Genomic DNA, 16,144 nt, shown 5'->3' with positions numbered 1-16,144 from the left:
AAAGGAGGACTTATGGCACTTAGCCTCTAAGGTGCCACAAGTCCTCCTTTTCTTTTTGCGAATACAGACTAACACGGCTGCTTCTCTGAAACGTGGGGAATCTGGCAATTCTCTTACCTACCCTGTAACTCTGTGCCTGTGTTTTTCAGCACGCTGAAGAGAGCTCTTGAAGTTTTTAAGCAACGTAAGTAACTGCTTAACATCGTTCTTTGTATTTGTCAAGAAATCCGGCTGCATTGGCGACTGTGGATGACAGTTTGAAAAAGCATATACAAAAGTCTGTGAACCTGTGCAGTCGTTTGTCTCAGAAATAGACTGTAAAATCAGATTAGCTGGGGGTACAGTGAGCTATTCCCATTTTACATTCATTTGTTTTCGTCTCCTTAGCAGTTACTTTCACTCCATACTTTCTAGGAGCATAATGCCATTATAGAACGCACAGCACCGTTCCCTTCAGAGCATTTTACAAACCTTAACCAATGAAGCCTTACAAAGATACGCTGTGGGCAGATCAGAGAGGGCAGTGTAATCTTTGGTTCACAGACTGGGGAGCTGTTGCAAAGAGAGAAGAAGTGACTTGCCTAAAACCCGTGTCAGTTGGAAGCATTGTTAGTCACAGGGCACCCCTGCAAAATGTAATTTGCATTATACTTACTGGATCCCTGAGAAGCTAACCATCTAAATAGATCAGATGAAGTAGTGGGGGGAAGAGCAGAGATGTGACAGAAAGCAAACTGCCTTGGCAGTGTGGTTTAGCACACGCCCTGTTTGTACTTTTGATTTGTCTAATGTCTTTGATGGGAATGCTGGGATTCTAAGAAGGGATTTGGAGGAGAGATATTGGTGCTATGTTCAAAGTGTCTCCACTTTCACCTTCTGTTCAGCTTCATGTCTCGTCCTGGTTTGGAGTATTTATATTTGTGGATGTGCTTGGTTGTTCCATTGTGGCCCAAATATTTTATGTCTTTCTCCAGCCTCCAGCTAACCCGTATCATCCTGTATGTAACAGCTCATTGTATTGCTTAGTCTGGTGGTGGAAAGAGAGAACCTGCTTACTGTGGTGGTTAATTTTTAACACTAGAGAAAAAACTGATCTGATATGAGAAGAAAAGCTCTGTGTAAGCCCCAGAGCTTGTCTCTCTCACCAGCAGACGCTGGCCCAGTAAAAGATATTACCTCACCCACCTTGTCTCTCTTCTAGCCCTGTTGGTCCCAGGACACAACAACACTGCATGCTCTGATAGGAAACATTTCTTTCGCATATCAAAGAGACTAGTTAGACTACAGCGAGGTGCTGATTGGAAATTTTCTGAGGAAACCAAAGTTTAGTTGGAAAATGACAAATCAGCAGACTGCAGTGTTTAACCAATCCTATTACAGGTTACATGAAACTTTCATAGGGACACAGGCAGCTTTCTACTGGAAACCTGACTGCTTTCCTGGTGGGCTGCTGGGAAGCCCTTGTTCCAGGGCCCACAGCTCTAGGACAGTCCCACCACGCAGACTGCTTGGGGCCTACTTGGCTCCGCGCTATGCGACAGAGACTCAGGCAGCCTTGTGAGTGCTGGCTGGAGCCAGGGACTCCAGGGTCCCCGCTGTGGAGTGGGGAGATAAGAACTCAAGAGCCTGAGCTCCAGCTGCTGCTCTGGGGCAGCCCCACCATGTCAGGCCTTCCAGCCTCCCTGCTTGGAGCCAGGAATCTGAAAACCCCTGGTGCTGTGGCTCTAGCAGCCGTGTGGCTCCCAGCTCCACAGCGAGGAGCCTGGAAGCCCTGAGAACCATGGCTCTAGGTGGGGCTCATCAGGGCTTCTAGGCTTCCTGCTACAGACCTGGGAGTCTGCAATTCCTGGAACGAACTTCCGGTGTCTGTGGCTCTGGGGCAGATGGCCCGGGCTGGGGAGCCCTGGGCTTCCAGACTCCTGGGCCAGCTGGCTTCCTGGGCTGCCCTCCCTGAATAGCAGGGGTGAAATGGACAAAAATGTCCATTTCACCTGTTTTGTATCCAAAAGGCCACATTTCAGTGTTTCCCAGATGCAGGTTTTTGTGGTTTGTCAGTTAACAAAATATATCAGTAAATTTCAAATCAGAGAGAAACCAACTTCCCAAATACCAAAATTTTTTGTGAGCTAAAAACCCCGAGTTTTGGCCAGCTCTCATGCTGTATACTTTTAAGTTATTTTCCTTGTGTGTGTGTGTGTCCAATGGGCCTGTTTGGCCTTCCACTTATAATCGTATAAAATCAGGGGTAACTCCATCAACTTCAGTTACGTTACACCAGTGGGAAAAATGGAATGACAGCGTGGAGAATGGAACAATAAAGTGATTGGGTCCTACAGGAAGATTTTTGGTGTACTTCATGCTGCTCTGTTCTAAGCACATGCTGACCACTACTGGAGAGCTTGGAAGTCTCTTTCTAGAGACAAACTTGTCTCTTAAAAACAGTTGAGGTTAATGAGAAGTAACTGGCTTGATAGAGCCACTAATGCAGCCTTGGGGTCCTAATGTGCATTTTAAAACAGGCTGGCACTAGGTGGACAGTGCAGTTATTTTCGTGATAACTGTTTCTTTCCTGGCAGATAATCTGAAAGGGAGGAAGCTGATTGCGCAAGGATAGCAGTGCTGGGATTTCAACACCCACGCACGACATTGTTGGAAGTGAGAGAGGCTGAGAAGAATGTGACAACACAATAACATTGCCGGAAATCTGTGGTGCTCTAGGAATGGCACACTTGTCACTATTCTGCACACCGCAGTCACTCGGCGTGTCATGGCATCTGTAGGGCTAGAACTACAAGCAAGCTGGTGTCCGTTAGAGCAGGGCAGGGAAAGGCAATTCCGTTTTGTGGGAGATTTTTGATATTTCGAAACTTGCTTCTGGATCAGAATGAAACCAAAAGAGAAATTTTGAAATTTGCTGCCAAACGGAATGGAGCCCCAGCTTCCGGGCAGTCTGCCTGGCGGGCTGCCAACCTTGGAGGCTGAGCCTACCAGCTGGGCTGCAGAGGAGCCAGATGGGGAAGCTGGCAGGAAATCAGGCAGGTTTCTGTTGTAACTTTGTTGAAATCGTTCTGTGTCTGTGAAACATTTAGCTAAATCTTCAAATTCTGATGGAAAAAAATGTTTTGTCAGCCTTTTCCTGACGAGCCCTCTTGCATAGAGACTAGGACCCTACCAAATTCAGGGTCCATTTTGATCAATTTCACAGCTGGAGGGTTTTAAAATTGGTCAATTTCACGTTTTCAGTTGTTTACATCTGAAATTTCGTGGTGTTGTAAAGGTGGGGTTCCTGACTGAGAAAGAGGTTATGGTGGGTGGTGGTCACAAAGCTTATGGGGGAGGGGGGGTCACAGGATTGCCACCCTCACTTCTGTGCTGCCTTCAGAGCTGGGCTCAGAAGGTACAGCCACGGAGCTTTCTGCAGCCAGGGAGGTACCCAGAGGTGGGTCTGATCTCCCCCCGAGAGCGGCCATGCAGGGGAAGAGAAAGTCCCATTCCTCTCCAGGCTGGTGGACTAGTAGCTGGACCCTGTTGAACAGTAGGAGACCCTGGCTGGGGCGCCCCCAGGCCTGTCCCTCCTCCGCCCCTCCAATAGCTAGATTTCATGGGGAATGTCTGATTTCACGGTCTATGACGTGTTTTTCACGGCTGTGAATTTGGTAGGGCCCTACCGATGACACACAGATGCACAATTCCGATTACATCCAATAGAGGACAGTGGTGCACACAAGCCCGAGCCAGCTCATTGTAATGTCTTGGTAGAGCCTAGTGCTGCGGTCATGGCAAGTGCTGGCCTTTCAACATTTTCCTGTTTTTTGAACTGCACAGGGCGCAAAATCGAGCGGGGCAGCAATTCACTTGAAAACATTTAAATCAAATTATGTCAGTTAAAACCCAGCCTTTGTGGTACACCCTGTGTTGTTTTATTCAGTCTAAAGCAGGGATACGCAGACCTCAGTGGACCAGGAGCCAAATTAGTGATCAACATTGCCCAAAAGAGCCACAGTCGTGTGAATTCATTGTTTCATTTACTCTTGTACTATTCATATTTAAACAGTACGACAGGGAAATATTTAGTGTATATAGAGAGATTTATTCTCACAGCAAATAAGTTGATAACTTAGTGCAAGTTAATAAATTAATTGGTTTAATGACATAGTAAAAGCATCCTGATTGGTTAATAATTAAATCACACAGTGATTTAATATCATATGTTGCAAAGAGCCTCAAGAGACACATTAAAGAGCCACTGGCGGCTTATGAGGTGCAGCTTGAGTATCAGTCTTCCCCTGACTTCCCACAAAACTCTGCCAGCCCACCTGGATCCTGACCCGTTGCGTCCCCTACTCTTCCAGGCCTGGAAGTCTTGAACAGAAGCTGTCAATTGTCTGAGTTCTGGGTGTAGTTCTATATAGTGCCTTGTGGGATGAAACAAAACTTTCATCTGTAAACCAGGTGGCCTCTAACCCCAGGCAAGGCCAGTACCCAGTCAAGGGGGTTCATAGGAAAATGAAACCAATCTTGAGTCTTTTCTTTTCTGATTCAGGGTCCATCAATGGGAGATGTGGGTGCTCAAAGCTTGTGAGAATCAGGTGCTAGGTGTTTCAAATTGGGCCCTCCAAATCCATGGACACAGCACTAAAGGGCTTGTGTTCACTGCACCTTGAGGTATAACTCAAGTGTTGCCCCTAACTGGACTCCTGTTCATATACAGAAATCTCTAGCTGAGTTAGGTGGTGCCATTTAGCTGGCCTGTGAGAGGGCGTGGGGTGAAGCTTGAGTAATGTAGTGGGGACATATAAGGTGGGTAGAAAGCTGGCTAGATTGTCGGGCTCAATGGGTAGTGATCAATGGCTCCATGTCTAGTTGGCAGCCGGTATCAAGTGGAGTGCCCCAAGGGTCGGTCCTGGGGCCGGTTTTATTCAATATCTTCATAAATGATCTGGAGGATGGTGTGGATTGCACTCTCAGCAAATTTGCGGATGATACTAAACTGGGAGGAGTGGTAGATATGCTGGAGGGGAGGGATAGGATACAGAAGGACCTAGACCAATTGGAAGATTGGGCCAAAAGGAATCTGATGAGGTTCAATAAGGATAAGTGCAGGGTCCTGCACTTAGGACGGAAGAACCCAATGCACAGCTACAGACTAGGGACCGAATGGCTAGGCAGCAGTTCTGCGGAAAAGGACCTAGGGGTGACAGTGGACGAGAAGCTGGATATGAGTCAGCAGTGTGCCCTTGTTGCCAAGAAGGCCAATGGCATTTTGGGATGTATAAGTAGGGGCATAGCGAGCAGATCGAGGGACGTGATCGTTCCTCTCTATTCGACATTGGTGAGGCCTCATCTGGAGTACTGTGTCCAGTTTTGGGCCCCACACTTCAAGAAGGATGTGGATAAATTGGAGAGAGTCCAGCGAAGGGCAACAAAAATGATTAGGGGACTGGAACACATGAGTTATGAGGAGAGGCTGAGGGAGCTGGGATTGTTTAGTCTGCAGAAGAGAAGAATGAGGGGGGATTTGATAGCTGCTTTCAACTACCTGAAAGGGGGTTCCAAAGAGGATGGCTCTAGACTGTTCTCAATGGTAGCAGATGACAGAACAAGGAGTAATGGTCTCAAGTTGCAGTGGGGGAGGTTTAGATTGGATATTAGGAAAAACTTTTTCACTAAGAGGGTGGTGAAACACTGGAATGCGTTACCTAGGGAGGTGGTAGAATCTCCTTCCTTAGAAGTTTTTAAGGTCAGGCTTAAACACCTCACAGGGGTGTTTTTAGGGTTTGATGCCTATGAAGCATGATGGAGCTAGAGCTGGGCAAATAACTGATTTTTCAGTCGGTTGGCAGTTCCAAAAAAACAAAAAAAATTCAGATCGAATCTGAAAATTTCCTCCCCAAAAGTCAGCAAATCGAAAAAGTCCACAAAAATGTCACTGTGGGTTGAACTAAATGTTTTGTTCAACCCAGAATGAACTGGTTCATTTCCGGGCACCCTGTCCACATAAAAGCACAGGAAACAAAGGGTTAGATTCACCAAACAACTTGCCCGTTGGCCAGGTTGGAACAGGGATACAAACTTGGGTCTCACAGGTAAGTGCTCTAACCACCAGCTGTTGAGTTATTCTCACGTTCTCTCTCTCTCTCTTTCTCTGGCTGAGTGACTATTCATGTATTTTATACACAGTTACAGTTTCAACAGAGGAGACTGAGAAAGCCCCACACTAGGCTCTCCCATACCCAGTAGTTGGGGCACTCGCCTACAATGTGGGAGAGCTAAATTAAAATCTCTTCTCCACATCAGGCAGAGGGCGGGATTTGAAACTGTCTCCCACATCCCAGGTGATTGCCAATTGCCTGAAGAACTTCACCTGGCTCTAGTTGAAACTCTCAGAGAAAGTGTTTTAGAAATGCTGACTACAGTTATGAGTTAGATAACACAAGTGACTCCAGTCAAGACGGTCTTTGTGAGCATGTGGGTTTTGTTTGTTTTTTTTCACTTGCAGAGGTAGATGGTGTAGGGCAGAGTCACATCCAGCTGGCCCAGACCCTCCGGGAAGAGGCTAGGAAGATGGAGGACTTCAGGGAAAAGCAAAAACTTCATCGGAAAAAGGTCGGGAACTTGGGAAGGCGTCACGTGGTTCTGTGAGCTGGAATCTGGCCAGAATGCCAGGATTAAAACCTTGACTTCTGCAAATGGCGCTGTGGGATCTGTGAGGACACCAAATGGCCAGCTCTTTAGCTTTGGGCCTGGGCCTGGGAGCTGTGAAAGAGCCCAGGCTTTACTGGAAGTCTGCAAGTGTGCTAAGTTTCCTGTTCAGTGTATATGCCGGCTGCTGGGTAAGGGTTTTCTTTCTCTGTCCCGCCCTTTCCCTCGCCCATGAACTCCCTGCTGCTCCGGGAAGTCCAGAGTTCATTCCTAAATGCTGTAACTGCACCAGACTGCATCAGTGCAGTGATTTACAACTTCCTCATTCAAGCTGCCTGTGTTTGCCTTTGGGTTCCTACGCTTCTTTTTCGGAAAAATAGATCATTTTTGTATTTTCTTTCCATCGAAAGCTGCGCCCGGGGCCTTTCTGCTCCCTGAACTTCACATCTTGACAAGTGATCTTTACAACATACAATTGCTTTTAATGGGGCAGCTGTGGTCTATGGCCCGGTTTTCAGACACACACAGTATCCAGTAGTTGCCTTTGTTCTCACTGTGGGCTGGATTGCATCTGAAAATCAAGCTCTGACTGCGTTGTATTATGTACAGGATCCAGGAAAGCTGGGTTCTATTCCTGACTCTTTCCTGTTGGACTTTGGGCCAAGCCACTTAACTCCTCTGTGCTGTAGTTTGCCCTCTGTCTGTAAAAGGAAGGGTAACAATAGTCCATCAGTAGTTAAAGTTGTACAGTTTATACCAAACAGGAAGGAGAGGACTCACCGATGTTGCCAGACCTCATGAATAGGGCCCTACCAAATTCACAGTCCATGTTGGTCAATTTCATAGTCACAGGATTTAAAAAAATAATAAATTATTGATTTTTTTTAGCTATTTAAATCTGAAATTTCATGCTGCTGTAATTGCAGGGAACCTGACCCAAAAAGGAGTTGTGCGGGGGGAGGGAGAGGGTTGAAGTACAGTTACCCTTATTTCTCCGCTGCTGCTGGCGGCAGTGCGGCCTTCAGAGCTGGGCAGCTGGAGAGTGGCGGCTGCTGGCCAAGAGCCCAGCTCTGAAGGCAGCTCAGAAGTAAGGGTGGCAATACCGTGACCCCCCTCAAATAACCTTGTGACCCCCCCCCCCCGCAACTCCTTGTGAAATCCTTATAGTATAGGGTAAAAGCACACAAAAGACCAGATTTCACGGGGGTGAGACCAGATTTCATGGTCTGTGACACATTTTTCCTGGCCATGAATTTGGTAGGGCCCTAGTCATGAAGGGTGTCGGTCATGTGATGCAATATATCGTTATGAGATTTGCTGGTCTTGCATTGCTGAGATGATGTCACACACACACAAGACAGGACTTGAACTGGGAACCTATCAAAGTGACCATCTTAGTTGCTAAGCTCCTTGGCAGCTTTCGTCCTTGCAGCGCTTCTGGTGTGGATGGTGCACTAATGCAGGTGTTGTTCCCTTCACAGATAGAGCTTGTAATGGAGGCTATTCATAAAAACAGGAATTTGCAGTATAAGAAAACAGTGGAGGTAAGTGGCCCCTATCATCTGGTTCTTACCGGCCATAGATCTGTAACATGCAGTCACATTAGAAATATAACACTGTCCATGTTACCTACAATAGTTTTGTATTTGCATGGTTAAACAGAGGTAATGGTATTTGCATGAGCACACGCCCTGTGTCCAAGCACTGAAGCTGACTAAGCCACCAAATCTTTTCATTGTCTTTGTATTTACTGTATTTTTGTTCTGCACCTGGCGAGTGTCATCCAGACCAGGAGCTACAGAGCAAATGCAAAGAATGTGGGAGGAAATGAATGTGGGATCAGCTGTGTTATGCAGGCTGTGATGAGGGTGATCAAATCTCATGCTTCAGGACATAAACTGATCTCGGGCCAGGAAGGAAAGGTGTCCTTACATATGCAGCATTGCACAGTTGGCTGCCTTCATTTGAGGGGCTTGTCTTCCTCCGAAGCATCAGATGTTGGTGGCCACCAGAGGCAGGATACTGAACTGAAGTTCCAATAATGTATGTGGCAGATCCTATAGAATCCTTAACGTGCATGCAGGATTTGATCCAACAGTTGAGTGTGTGTGTGTGTTGTGTTGCATTTCCAACTGGCTTACATACCCACCTCTCTCCTAGGCAAAGAGGCTATACGAGCAGCGATGCAGGGATAAAGATGAAGCGGAACAGGCCGTGCACCGCAATGCAAATCTTGTAACACAAAGGCAACAAGAAAAGGTAACACAGGGAGGGTGAAAGGAAGACCGTTTTCCTGTTCTGCTTTAGGTACTGTTCAACAACTAAATCACCTCCAGGAAAAAATACCATTAAGAACATAAAACAGCCATATTAGGTCAGACCAATGGTCCATCTAGCTCAGTGCCCTGTCTTCCGACAGTGGCCAATGCCAGGTGCCCCAGAGGGAATGAACAGCACAGGTAATCATCAAGTGATCCCTTCACTCATTCCCAGGCTCTTGCAAACAGAGGCTAGGTACACCATCCCTGCCCATCCTGGCTAATAGCCATTGGTGGACCTATCCTCTACTAATTTATCTAGTTCTTTTTTTAACCATGTTATAGTAATTTTAAAACTAAAGATAGTGGCTACAGTTTCTAAGAAACCTGCCAAACCGGGACCCTGACCCTGCTGTTGGATTTACACAGGAGAGCCTCCTTTCACTGCCCGGAGGCTCTGGTAGTGGAAGCGCCAGGAGTTCAGAGGTGGTTCTGGCTACTTGGTAGCTGGCTGGAGGCCTGTCAGTTGACAGCCAGCATGGAAGACTTCAACCACTAGTGAGGAATCATTGACACAGAGCTTGGGGGGAAAAAATTCTGGGTCGGTGGTTTGACTTCACCCTCTGGTTAAGGATGGATTTGCAGGATAGAAATGAGGTCCAACCTTACTTTCTCTGCAGTGTTTTTAGGTTGAGCTGCTGTCTCACAATGACCCCTTTATCTTTCTGTTTTTCAGCTGTTTGTAAAGTTGGCTCAGAGCAAGTCAGTTCTGGAAGATTCTGGTGAGTGCTGATAACGTGGAGTATCTGTTACATTTGGAGGGGCTGGGACATGCTGGGAGCGGCAGGTAGGGGATGGGATGGAGGGGAACCCATTACACAAGTGCTCTATTCGGGGTGACTGGCATAGACCTCCCTTTCCTAAAACAGTGGGTTGCACAGTTATATGCTGGATAAATTTGCCCCAGGGAGTCAAATGTTATGTCTTGATGGCTCATTGTCTCCTTGTGATGAGACAATGTCCCAGCTAGAGCTGGTTGGAAATGTTTAGTTGAAACTTTTTTTGATGGAAAATGCCTTTTTTGTCATACTGGGAATAATTTTGGAATAACAGTTGTATTCGACTGAGACAAATATTTCAGCAGAAAAAATATTTTGAAATAAAAATATTTCCATTTTGGAATATGCTTGTCTTGGAAAATGTCAAGAGTTTCTTGTCTGTGCGGCATTGTCTGGACTAGAACTGGCTGCAACTTGGAATTCCTGGTTTGCAAAACATTTCAACACCTCAGAATTTCTTTTTGTTCTGATTCAAAATGAAAACAGATATTTTTGAAATTTCCCACCAAATGGAATTTCTCAAAAGTTTCAGTTTTGGGAATTTTTTGTTTTGAAATTTCATTATTTCATTTTGGGATTTCAAAATATCGTTTTGAATATTTTGATAGCGTTATTTCATGACACGCCAGTGAAAGTCGTGCTTAGTGTTCACTACAACTGCTGTCATGTCATGATATGATATGTGATTGAAATATTCTATTTTTCTTTTAACAATTAAGAGCAGCTGCTACCTAGAACTGATTGAAATAGCTTCGCTTTTCTAGGTGAAAGTGTCTCTGTGTTATAATTTACAAAATTTGATCCTTTTGAAATGAGTTCAAAACTCATTTCACGTGCTCTAGACCCAAATTAAACCCAGAGTCCAAAATATTCTGATCACAGTGTTTAGAATTGTTTACCTGAGCCTTTCATGCATCCAGACCTGTGTGTTGTACATGTGACCAAATTGCTGTTGGATTTCCCTATCAGACAGGCTATATCAGCTGAATGTTGGTACGCTTGAGAGGATCAGGGAAGAATGGCAGAATGAACACACCAAAGCCTGCGAGGTAACACACCAAAGCCTGCCATCCATCCTAGAGATAATGAAGGGTTTTAATGCTGCAACACTCTGTCTTTGAGGTTGGGATTTCATTTCCTTCACTGCCAATGCTAGTGAGGGACCACAGTTGGCCTCTTCTGTTTCCTTAGTGGTTAAACTTCAAGACACTTCCCAATTTAACTTGCATGTCCCTGACTCTTGGTTTCTGGATACAAAGCCCTGGAATTTGGCATTTAAAAGTAGGGAAATATATTGGAAAGCCTTCAAGTGTCAGCGTGCAAAATAGTGGCAATTTTGTGCGCTGGCGTCTTTGTGTGTAAAGTGCTGCCATCTACTGGATGGAATCTTAGATTATTTAATACAATAATGGACAGGCTCAGGGAGATTAAGATTTGCCTTTATTACTTTATTCCTCTGGTGTCAAGCTTCAGAGAGGTAGCCGTGTTAGTCTGGATCTGTAAAAGCGGCAAAGAGTCCTGTGGCACCTTATAGACTAACAGATGTATTGGAGCATAAGCTTTTGTGGGTGAATACCCACTGCGTCGAAAGCTCATGCTCCAGTACGTCTGTTAGTCTATAAGGCGCCACAGAACTCTTTAAAAAGAAAAGGAGGACTTGGGGCACCTTAGAGACTAACCAATTTATTTGATCATAAGCTTTCGTGAGCTACAGCTCACTTCATCGGATGCATGACAGGACTCTTTGCCACTTTTATTTCTCGGAGCAGCCCATAAACTCTTTCCCTATTCTATTCAAAGAAATGAGCTGCATGGTATTATTGTTGTAATCTTTGTACTTTCCCTGAGGCTTGATGGCACTCCTTGTCAGGTCATATCTTACCTTATCCTGCAAACCCTCTCAGCCAGGGATGTTTGGCCTCTTTCTCCTCTCAATTAGACTGGTATAAAACCAGGAGTAGCTCCTACACCAGCATAACACATGTGTCAATGAGAGGAGAATCAGGCCCTTTGCCTGTAAAGCACCACATGCATTTACGATGAGAAAGAGATGGATGGCACCAGACCGAGACTCACATCTAAGTTCTACCCCCAATTCAGCCAAGAACTCCGTGCATCATCTTGGGCAAATCTTGAGGTTTCCGACACACTTATGAGCCTGTCATGTTGCTTAAGCATCAGTATTTTGCATTTGCTATTGGTGACACTGCTGTTCCAGACAGAGCAGCTGGGTTCTGTTCCCTTCTCTGCCACGGGCCTGCTGGGTAACCTCGGCCAGTCATGCCATTGCTCTGTGCCTCAGTTTCCCATCTGTAAAATAGGGATGATACTCATGCCCTTTGTAAAGTGCTCTGACATCTCTGGATTAAAAAGGGCTCCAAAAGGGTGGCACTGTCATGAGTTCAGCTCAGCCCATGCCCCAGCGCTGGCCCCTTCCGAAAATATTGCTGCTCGTTCTTCCATTTTGCTTTGGTTTCTTAAAATGAAATGACCTGCCTGTGTGTGCTTTGCCCATCCAAACCTTGCAATGGCTCTGTGTAATGAAAACCCATCCGCTGGTAGTGAGGGGTGGGAAACAAAGATTCACTTCCTCAAATCAGTCAGGTTGCGTTGATTAGGCCTGCCACATATGGAAGTTCTCATGCAGGTCCATTACAAAAGGTCCTGCTGATCAAATGTGTGCTCTAGGTGAGAGTTTACTTGTTCTCAGTGGAAATGTGAAAAGGGCTCTTCCTGATGGAATGAATAAATATTGAAGGGCAGACTTCAGAAGGTTTGGGCTCTGAGGAGCATCCAGACAGTTCCATCCTATCGGAACGATCCAAATGTTGGTGTGGGTCTGGGTGTAGGGATGAGAGGAGTGGCCTTGGATCACTAAATCAAGGGGTGACCAAACAGTGCATTGGCTAGCTGGCTTGCCTCCCCACCATCCGCAGGTGTCAGCTTCTGGGGTCAGTCCTTCCGCCATGGTGCAGCAGGACCCAATAACCTGACTGAGCTTCCCTTTTAAGTTTTGGCCATGTGATGTGGCAGGCAGGATGATCTCACTTAAGGTGGGGTGTGTGTGGATGAGATGGGGCTGGAGGGAAAGTTGAAGACCCATTTTGAAGGAAAGGGGTCCTTTCAGAAAACGTGCAAACCCTGATGGAGCAGAATGCTGGGACCAGCTGGACCTGGTGGCTCCTGCCTTGATGCAGGCTTCTGTTTATAATCTCATGTAGTGGTGTAAAATACACAATAAAAAGGCATCAGTTCATTGTTGCTGGCTGTTAATCTATTTTTCTCATAAAGAATAAAGGATGGTAGCAGTTAGAGATGGAAAAGACTCATTAGACCAAGTCTAGCCCCATACGAAGGTAGGAAAGACTCCCCCAGAGAGGGGGAGATTAAGGCCAAAATGCCAAGAAGTGGTGAAGTTAGACCCAAGGTCAGGTCATTGCTTAGAACATCTGAAAACAGGACAAGCAAAGCACTAGCATGGGTCCAATATGGCTCAAACCTGTATTGGCAGGGAGGTCACCTAGGTGTTGTATGTCTTCTCCTTCTCTAACTTCCATAATTAATCCCAGCTGGCTGGGACCGTGGCCGTTAGTTATTCTGTTAACATACCCTGACTTGCCTCCCTGTATCTCTTCAGTTCTTTGAGACCCAGGAGTCTGAACGGATAAACTACTTCCGCAATGCGCTGTGGCTGCACCTTAATCAGCTTTCTCAGGAGTGCGTCCAGAGTGATGAGGTAGGCCTGAAAAAACCAAGGCCCTCCAACCCTTTTATTTGCCGAGCAGAAGGGAAGTTTCCTCACTCGCATTGCACTGTCTTCACTGCTATTGTTATCTGTGCTTGCTCTATTCAAGCTAGCTCGGGTAGGGTGGTCTGCGCGCAGCTTTTGCTTTCTTGATATTCTCATAGGTAATCCAGCAGATAGCAATAACGAACACCCCGTCAATAGTGTGGAACAGGATTTGAAACCCTGGCTCCAATGAAGTCAATGGCAAGAGCTCCCGTTGCTTTTATTGCGGCCAAGACTTTCACCCCTTGCCTCTTGTACTATTGACACTTATTTTGCTGATGCAAATTGTATCCTTTCTCCTTCAAGAAAGACGAATGAATTTTTGTTTCTGCACTTTATGCTTTTAAAAGAAAACACCTTTTTTTTTGTTTGCTCTTTTTATAGAGGTACGAAGAAACCCGTAGGAGTCTAGAAATGTGCAGCATCGAGAAGGATATCGAATTTTTTGTAAATTTCCGTAAAACAGGAAATGTGCCTCCAGGTAACTGCTTGATGTATGCTTTCTAAGCAGCGTGGCCATCAGCATTCCATACAGCTTCTCGGCTCTAGCAAGGGTCTGGGTTTTATTAAACAAAGCTTGGTGCAGAAAGCAAGCATGCTTGATGGTTCTGCTTCTGTGTTCGTCTCAAAATGAAGCCTGTTTCTAGAGTGGCATCCTTGCACCAGGATAGCAGGCAATTGCCACCAGACCCTGAAGAGAACTCAAACCTCATTTCTGTAGACTTTGGTTTCTAAAAATACAGTTTTTTCAGCGTGGAAGGGATGGAGCTGAAGAAGAAATAGGATCTCCTGTTGTGCAGATGTGATGCTGTACATTGCATGCCAACCACTCACAAAAACATTTTTTACAGCTGACTTGTATTTCCATGCCCCCAGCTCCTGTGGTCTATGAAAATTACTATAGCACACAAAGAAATGCAACTTCAGCAAGAAATCAGGCCCCAGCACCTGGGATAGGGAGGTAAGAATAAACAAACCCAACACAAACCAAATAATAAAAGGAATGGCCTGGCTATTGGGAACCTATAGGTTAAAAATGAGTGTTGCTTCTTTAAGTCTTTCGGAACCGTTTGGCTCTTAGGCTGTTTCAGGGTCCCATAAAAGTTGGTGGGGGTTGGGGTATGTGGTCAGCAGGGAGGCAGGGCAGGTTGGGAATTTTGCCTGGATTGAGTCCCCCTCTGTACCAGGAAACCCTCGGAGATCTTGGGCACTGGTTTGCCACCTCCTTTGCTCCCTAGCCCATCCCTGCTGCTGGAAACCTTCCTTCATTCCTTGCATGGCTCCCTTCTCCCCATTTTTGTCTGCGGAGAGCTGGATCATCTAAGAACACATGCCCACGTGGGCAGAGGAGAGAACCTAAATCAGATGCACTGGGAGAGCAAGGGAATCTGCTGACCAAAGAGGGGAGTTGGACTATGGATGCGGGATGGGTCTTCTGTGGGGAGAGAAGGATTTGAGAGCACCCTTGTCATCACTGAAGGCTAATGTCCATGGCTGCTATGCAGTAGGAGTCCGTCACAATAATGACTACCTGATGGCTTGCGTTGGAATACTGAACTGCCTAAATGATGGCACATTTGTTTCATAATATGAAACAATCAGATCATTTAGTAACAAGGAGACAAGTGTTGTCTTATTTGTTTTTGTGCAGGAGGGGGCCGTTACCAATCCCTGCAAGTGGACCCGGTGAGTTACACCAAGTCATTCTAGAAATCACACATTTTTAAGCATTTTTATGTGCAATCTTCTTTTGTATTTCAATTTTGCAGGTGTTGCAGGTTCTGTCTGTAATTCCCCTGCCATGTAAATATTGGTGGTCTTGCCTGATTCTCATATTCCCCTGATCATTCTAGCCATTGATATGTTGTTCTTGGCACCTGTAAGCTTCTGTTAGAAATAGAGGGTGACATCATGGCTCCATTGAAGTCAATTGGAATTTTGTCACTGATTTCAATGGGGCCAGGAGTTCACCGAGCAAGAGGTTCAAACCAAAGTCCTGGTTATGGACAGTCCTGAACTTTGAGAAAGGCAAGACCTGGACCTGAAGGCTGCAGCCTGGGGTCTTCTCTACTTGGAAAGCATTGATTTTTATTATTTGCAGTGTGGCCCAGTAGATAGCGGACTTGGACTTAGAAGACCTGGGTTCTGTTCTTGGCTCTGCCACTTACTTATTGGGTGACCTAGATCAAGCACTTTATCTCTGTCTGCTTCTATTTCCCCATCTGTAAAAATGGGGATAATGTTATCCACCTCTTTTGTAAAGTGCTCTGAGCTTTATGGATGAAAAGTGCTATGTAACAGCTATGTGTTACTATTGTGATCTCTATATTACAGGTGACCCTGATTATGCTACGATTGATGGTTACAGTTTAATACATCACTAGCATGAGCCGTAAGTATTTTCATTCTGAAAAGGAATTACTTGGGGCCTGCGTTAGTCACACCAGTGAGGTGTAGGGTCTAGTCCTCACCGGCATGTTGCGCACTAACTGCCCTGTGGAGACCCTGCTAGTGTGCACTCCGAGGTCCCTAGTGCGTGTTAATGTAGTCTGGTTTCAAACAGTATTATGTCAGTGCTCACTAGGGAACTTTTAGAGCGTGTCAGCAAGGTCCAC

General features: G+C 45.8%; 1 protein-coding gene across 2 annotated transcripts in view; it reads left to right on the top strand.

Annotated features, from left to right (window-relative positions):
* The window catches only part of PSTPIP2 (proline-serine-threonine phosphatase interacting protein 2), a 53,621-nt gene that overhangs the window by 32,877 nt on the left and 4,600 nt on the right, over nt 1-16,144 (top strand). The window contains exons 4-14 of one of the 2 annotated variants that reach the window (XM_073343451.1): nt 150-184; nt 6,500-6,606; nt 8,124-8,186; nt 8,803-8,901; nt 9,637-9,682; nt 10,709-10,788; nt 13,377-13,475; nt 13,914-14,010; nt 14,406-14,490; nt 15,181-15,215; nt 15,864-15,921. In XM_073343451.1, the coding sequence (XP_073199552.1) occupies nt 150-184; nt 6,500-6,606; nt 8,124-8,186; nt 8,803-8,901; nt 9,637-9,682; nt 10,709-10,788; nt 13,377-13,475; nt 13,914-14,010; nt 14,406-14,490; nt 15,181-15,215; nt 15,864-15,913 (796 nt within the window). In that variant the 3' untranslated portion in view covers nt 15,914-15,921. The remainder of the gene's footprint in view (nt 1-149; nt 185-6,499; nt 6,607-8,123; nt 8,187-8,802; nt 8,902-9,636; nt 9,683-10,708; nt 10,789-13,376; nt 13,476-13,913; nt 14,011-14,405; nt 14,491-15,180; nt 15,216-15,863; nt 15,922-16,144) is intronic. The other variant, XM_073343452.1, reaches the window with a different exon arrangement.

The sequence above is a fragment of the Lepidochelys kempii genome, chromosome 5 (assembly GCF_965140285.1).
Source record: "Lepidochelys kempii isolate rLepKem1 chromosome 5, rLepKem1.hap1, whole genome shotgun sequence".
NCBI lineage: Eukaryota > Metazoa > Chordata > Testudines > Cheloniidae > Lepidochelys > Lepidochelys kempii.
Note: the sequence above shows the minus strand (reverse complement) of the source record. Positions and strands in the feature narration are given on the sequence as shown.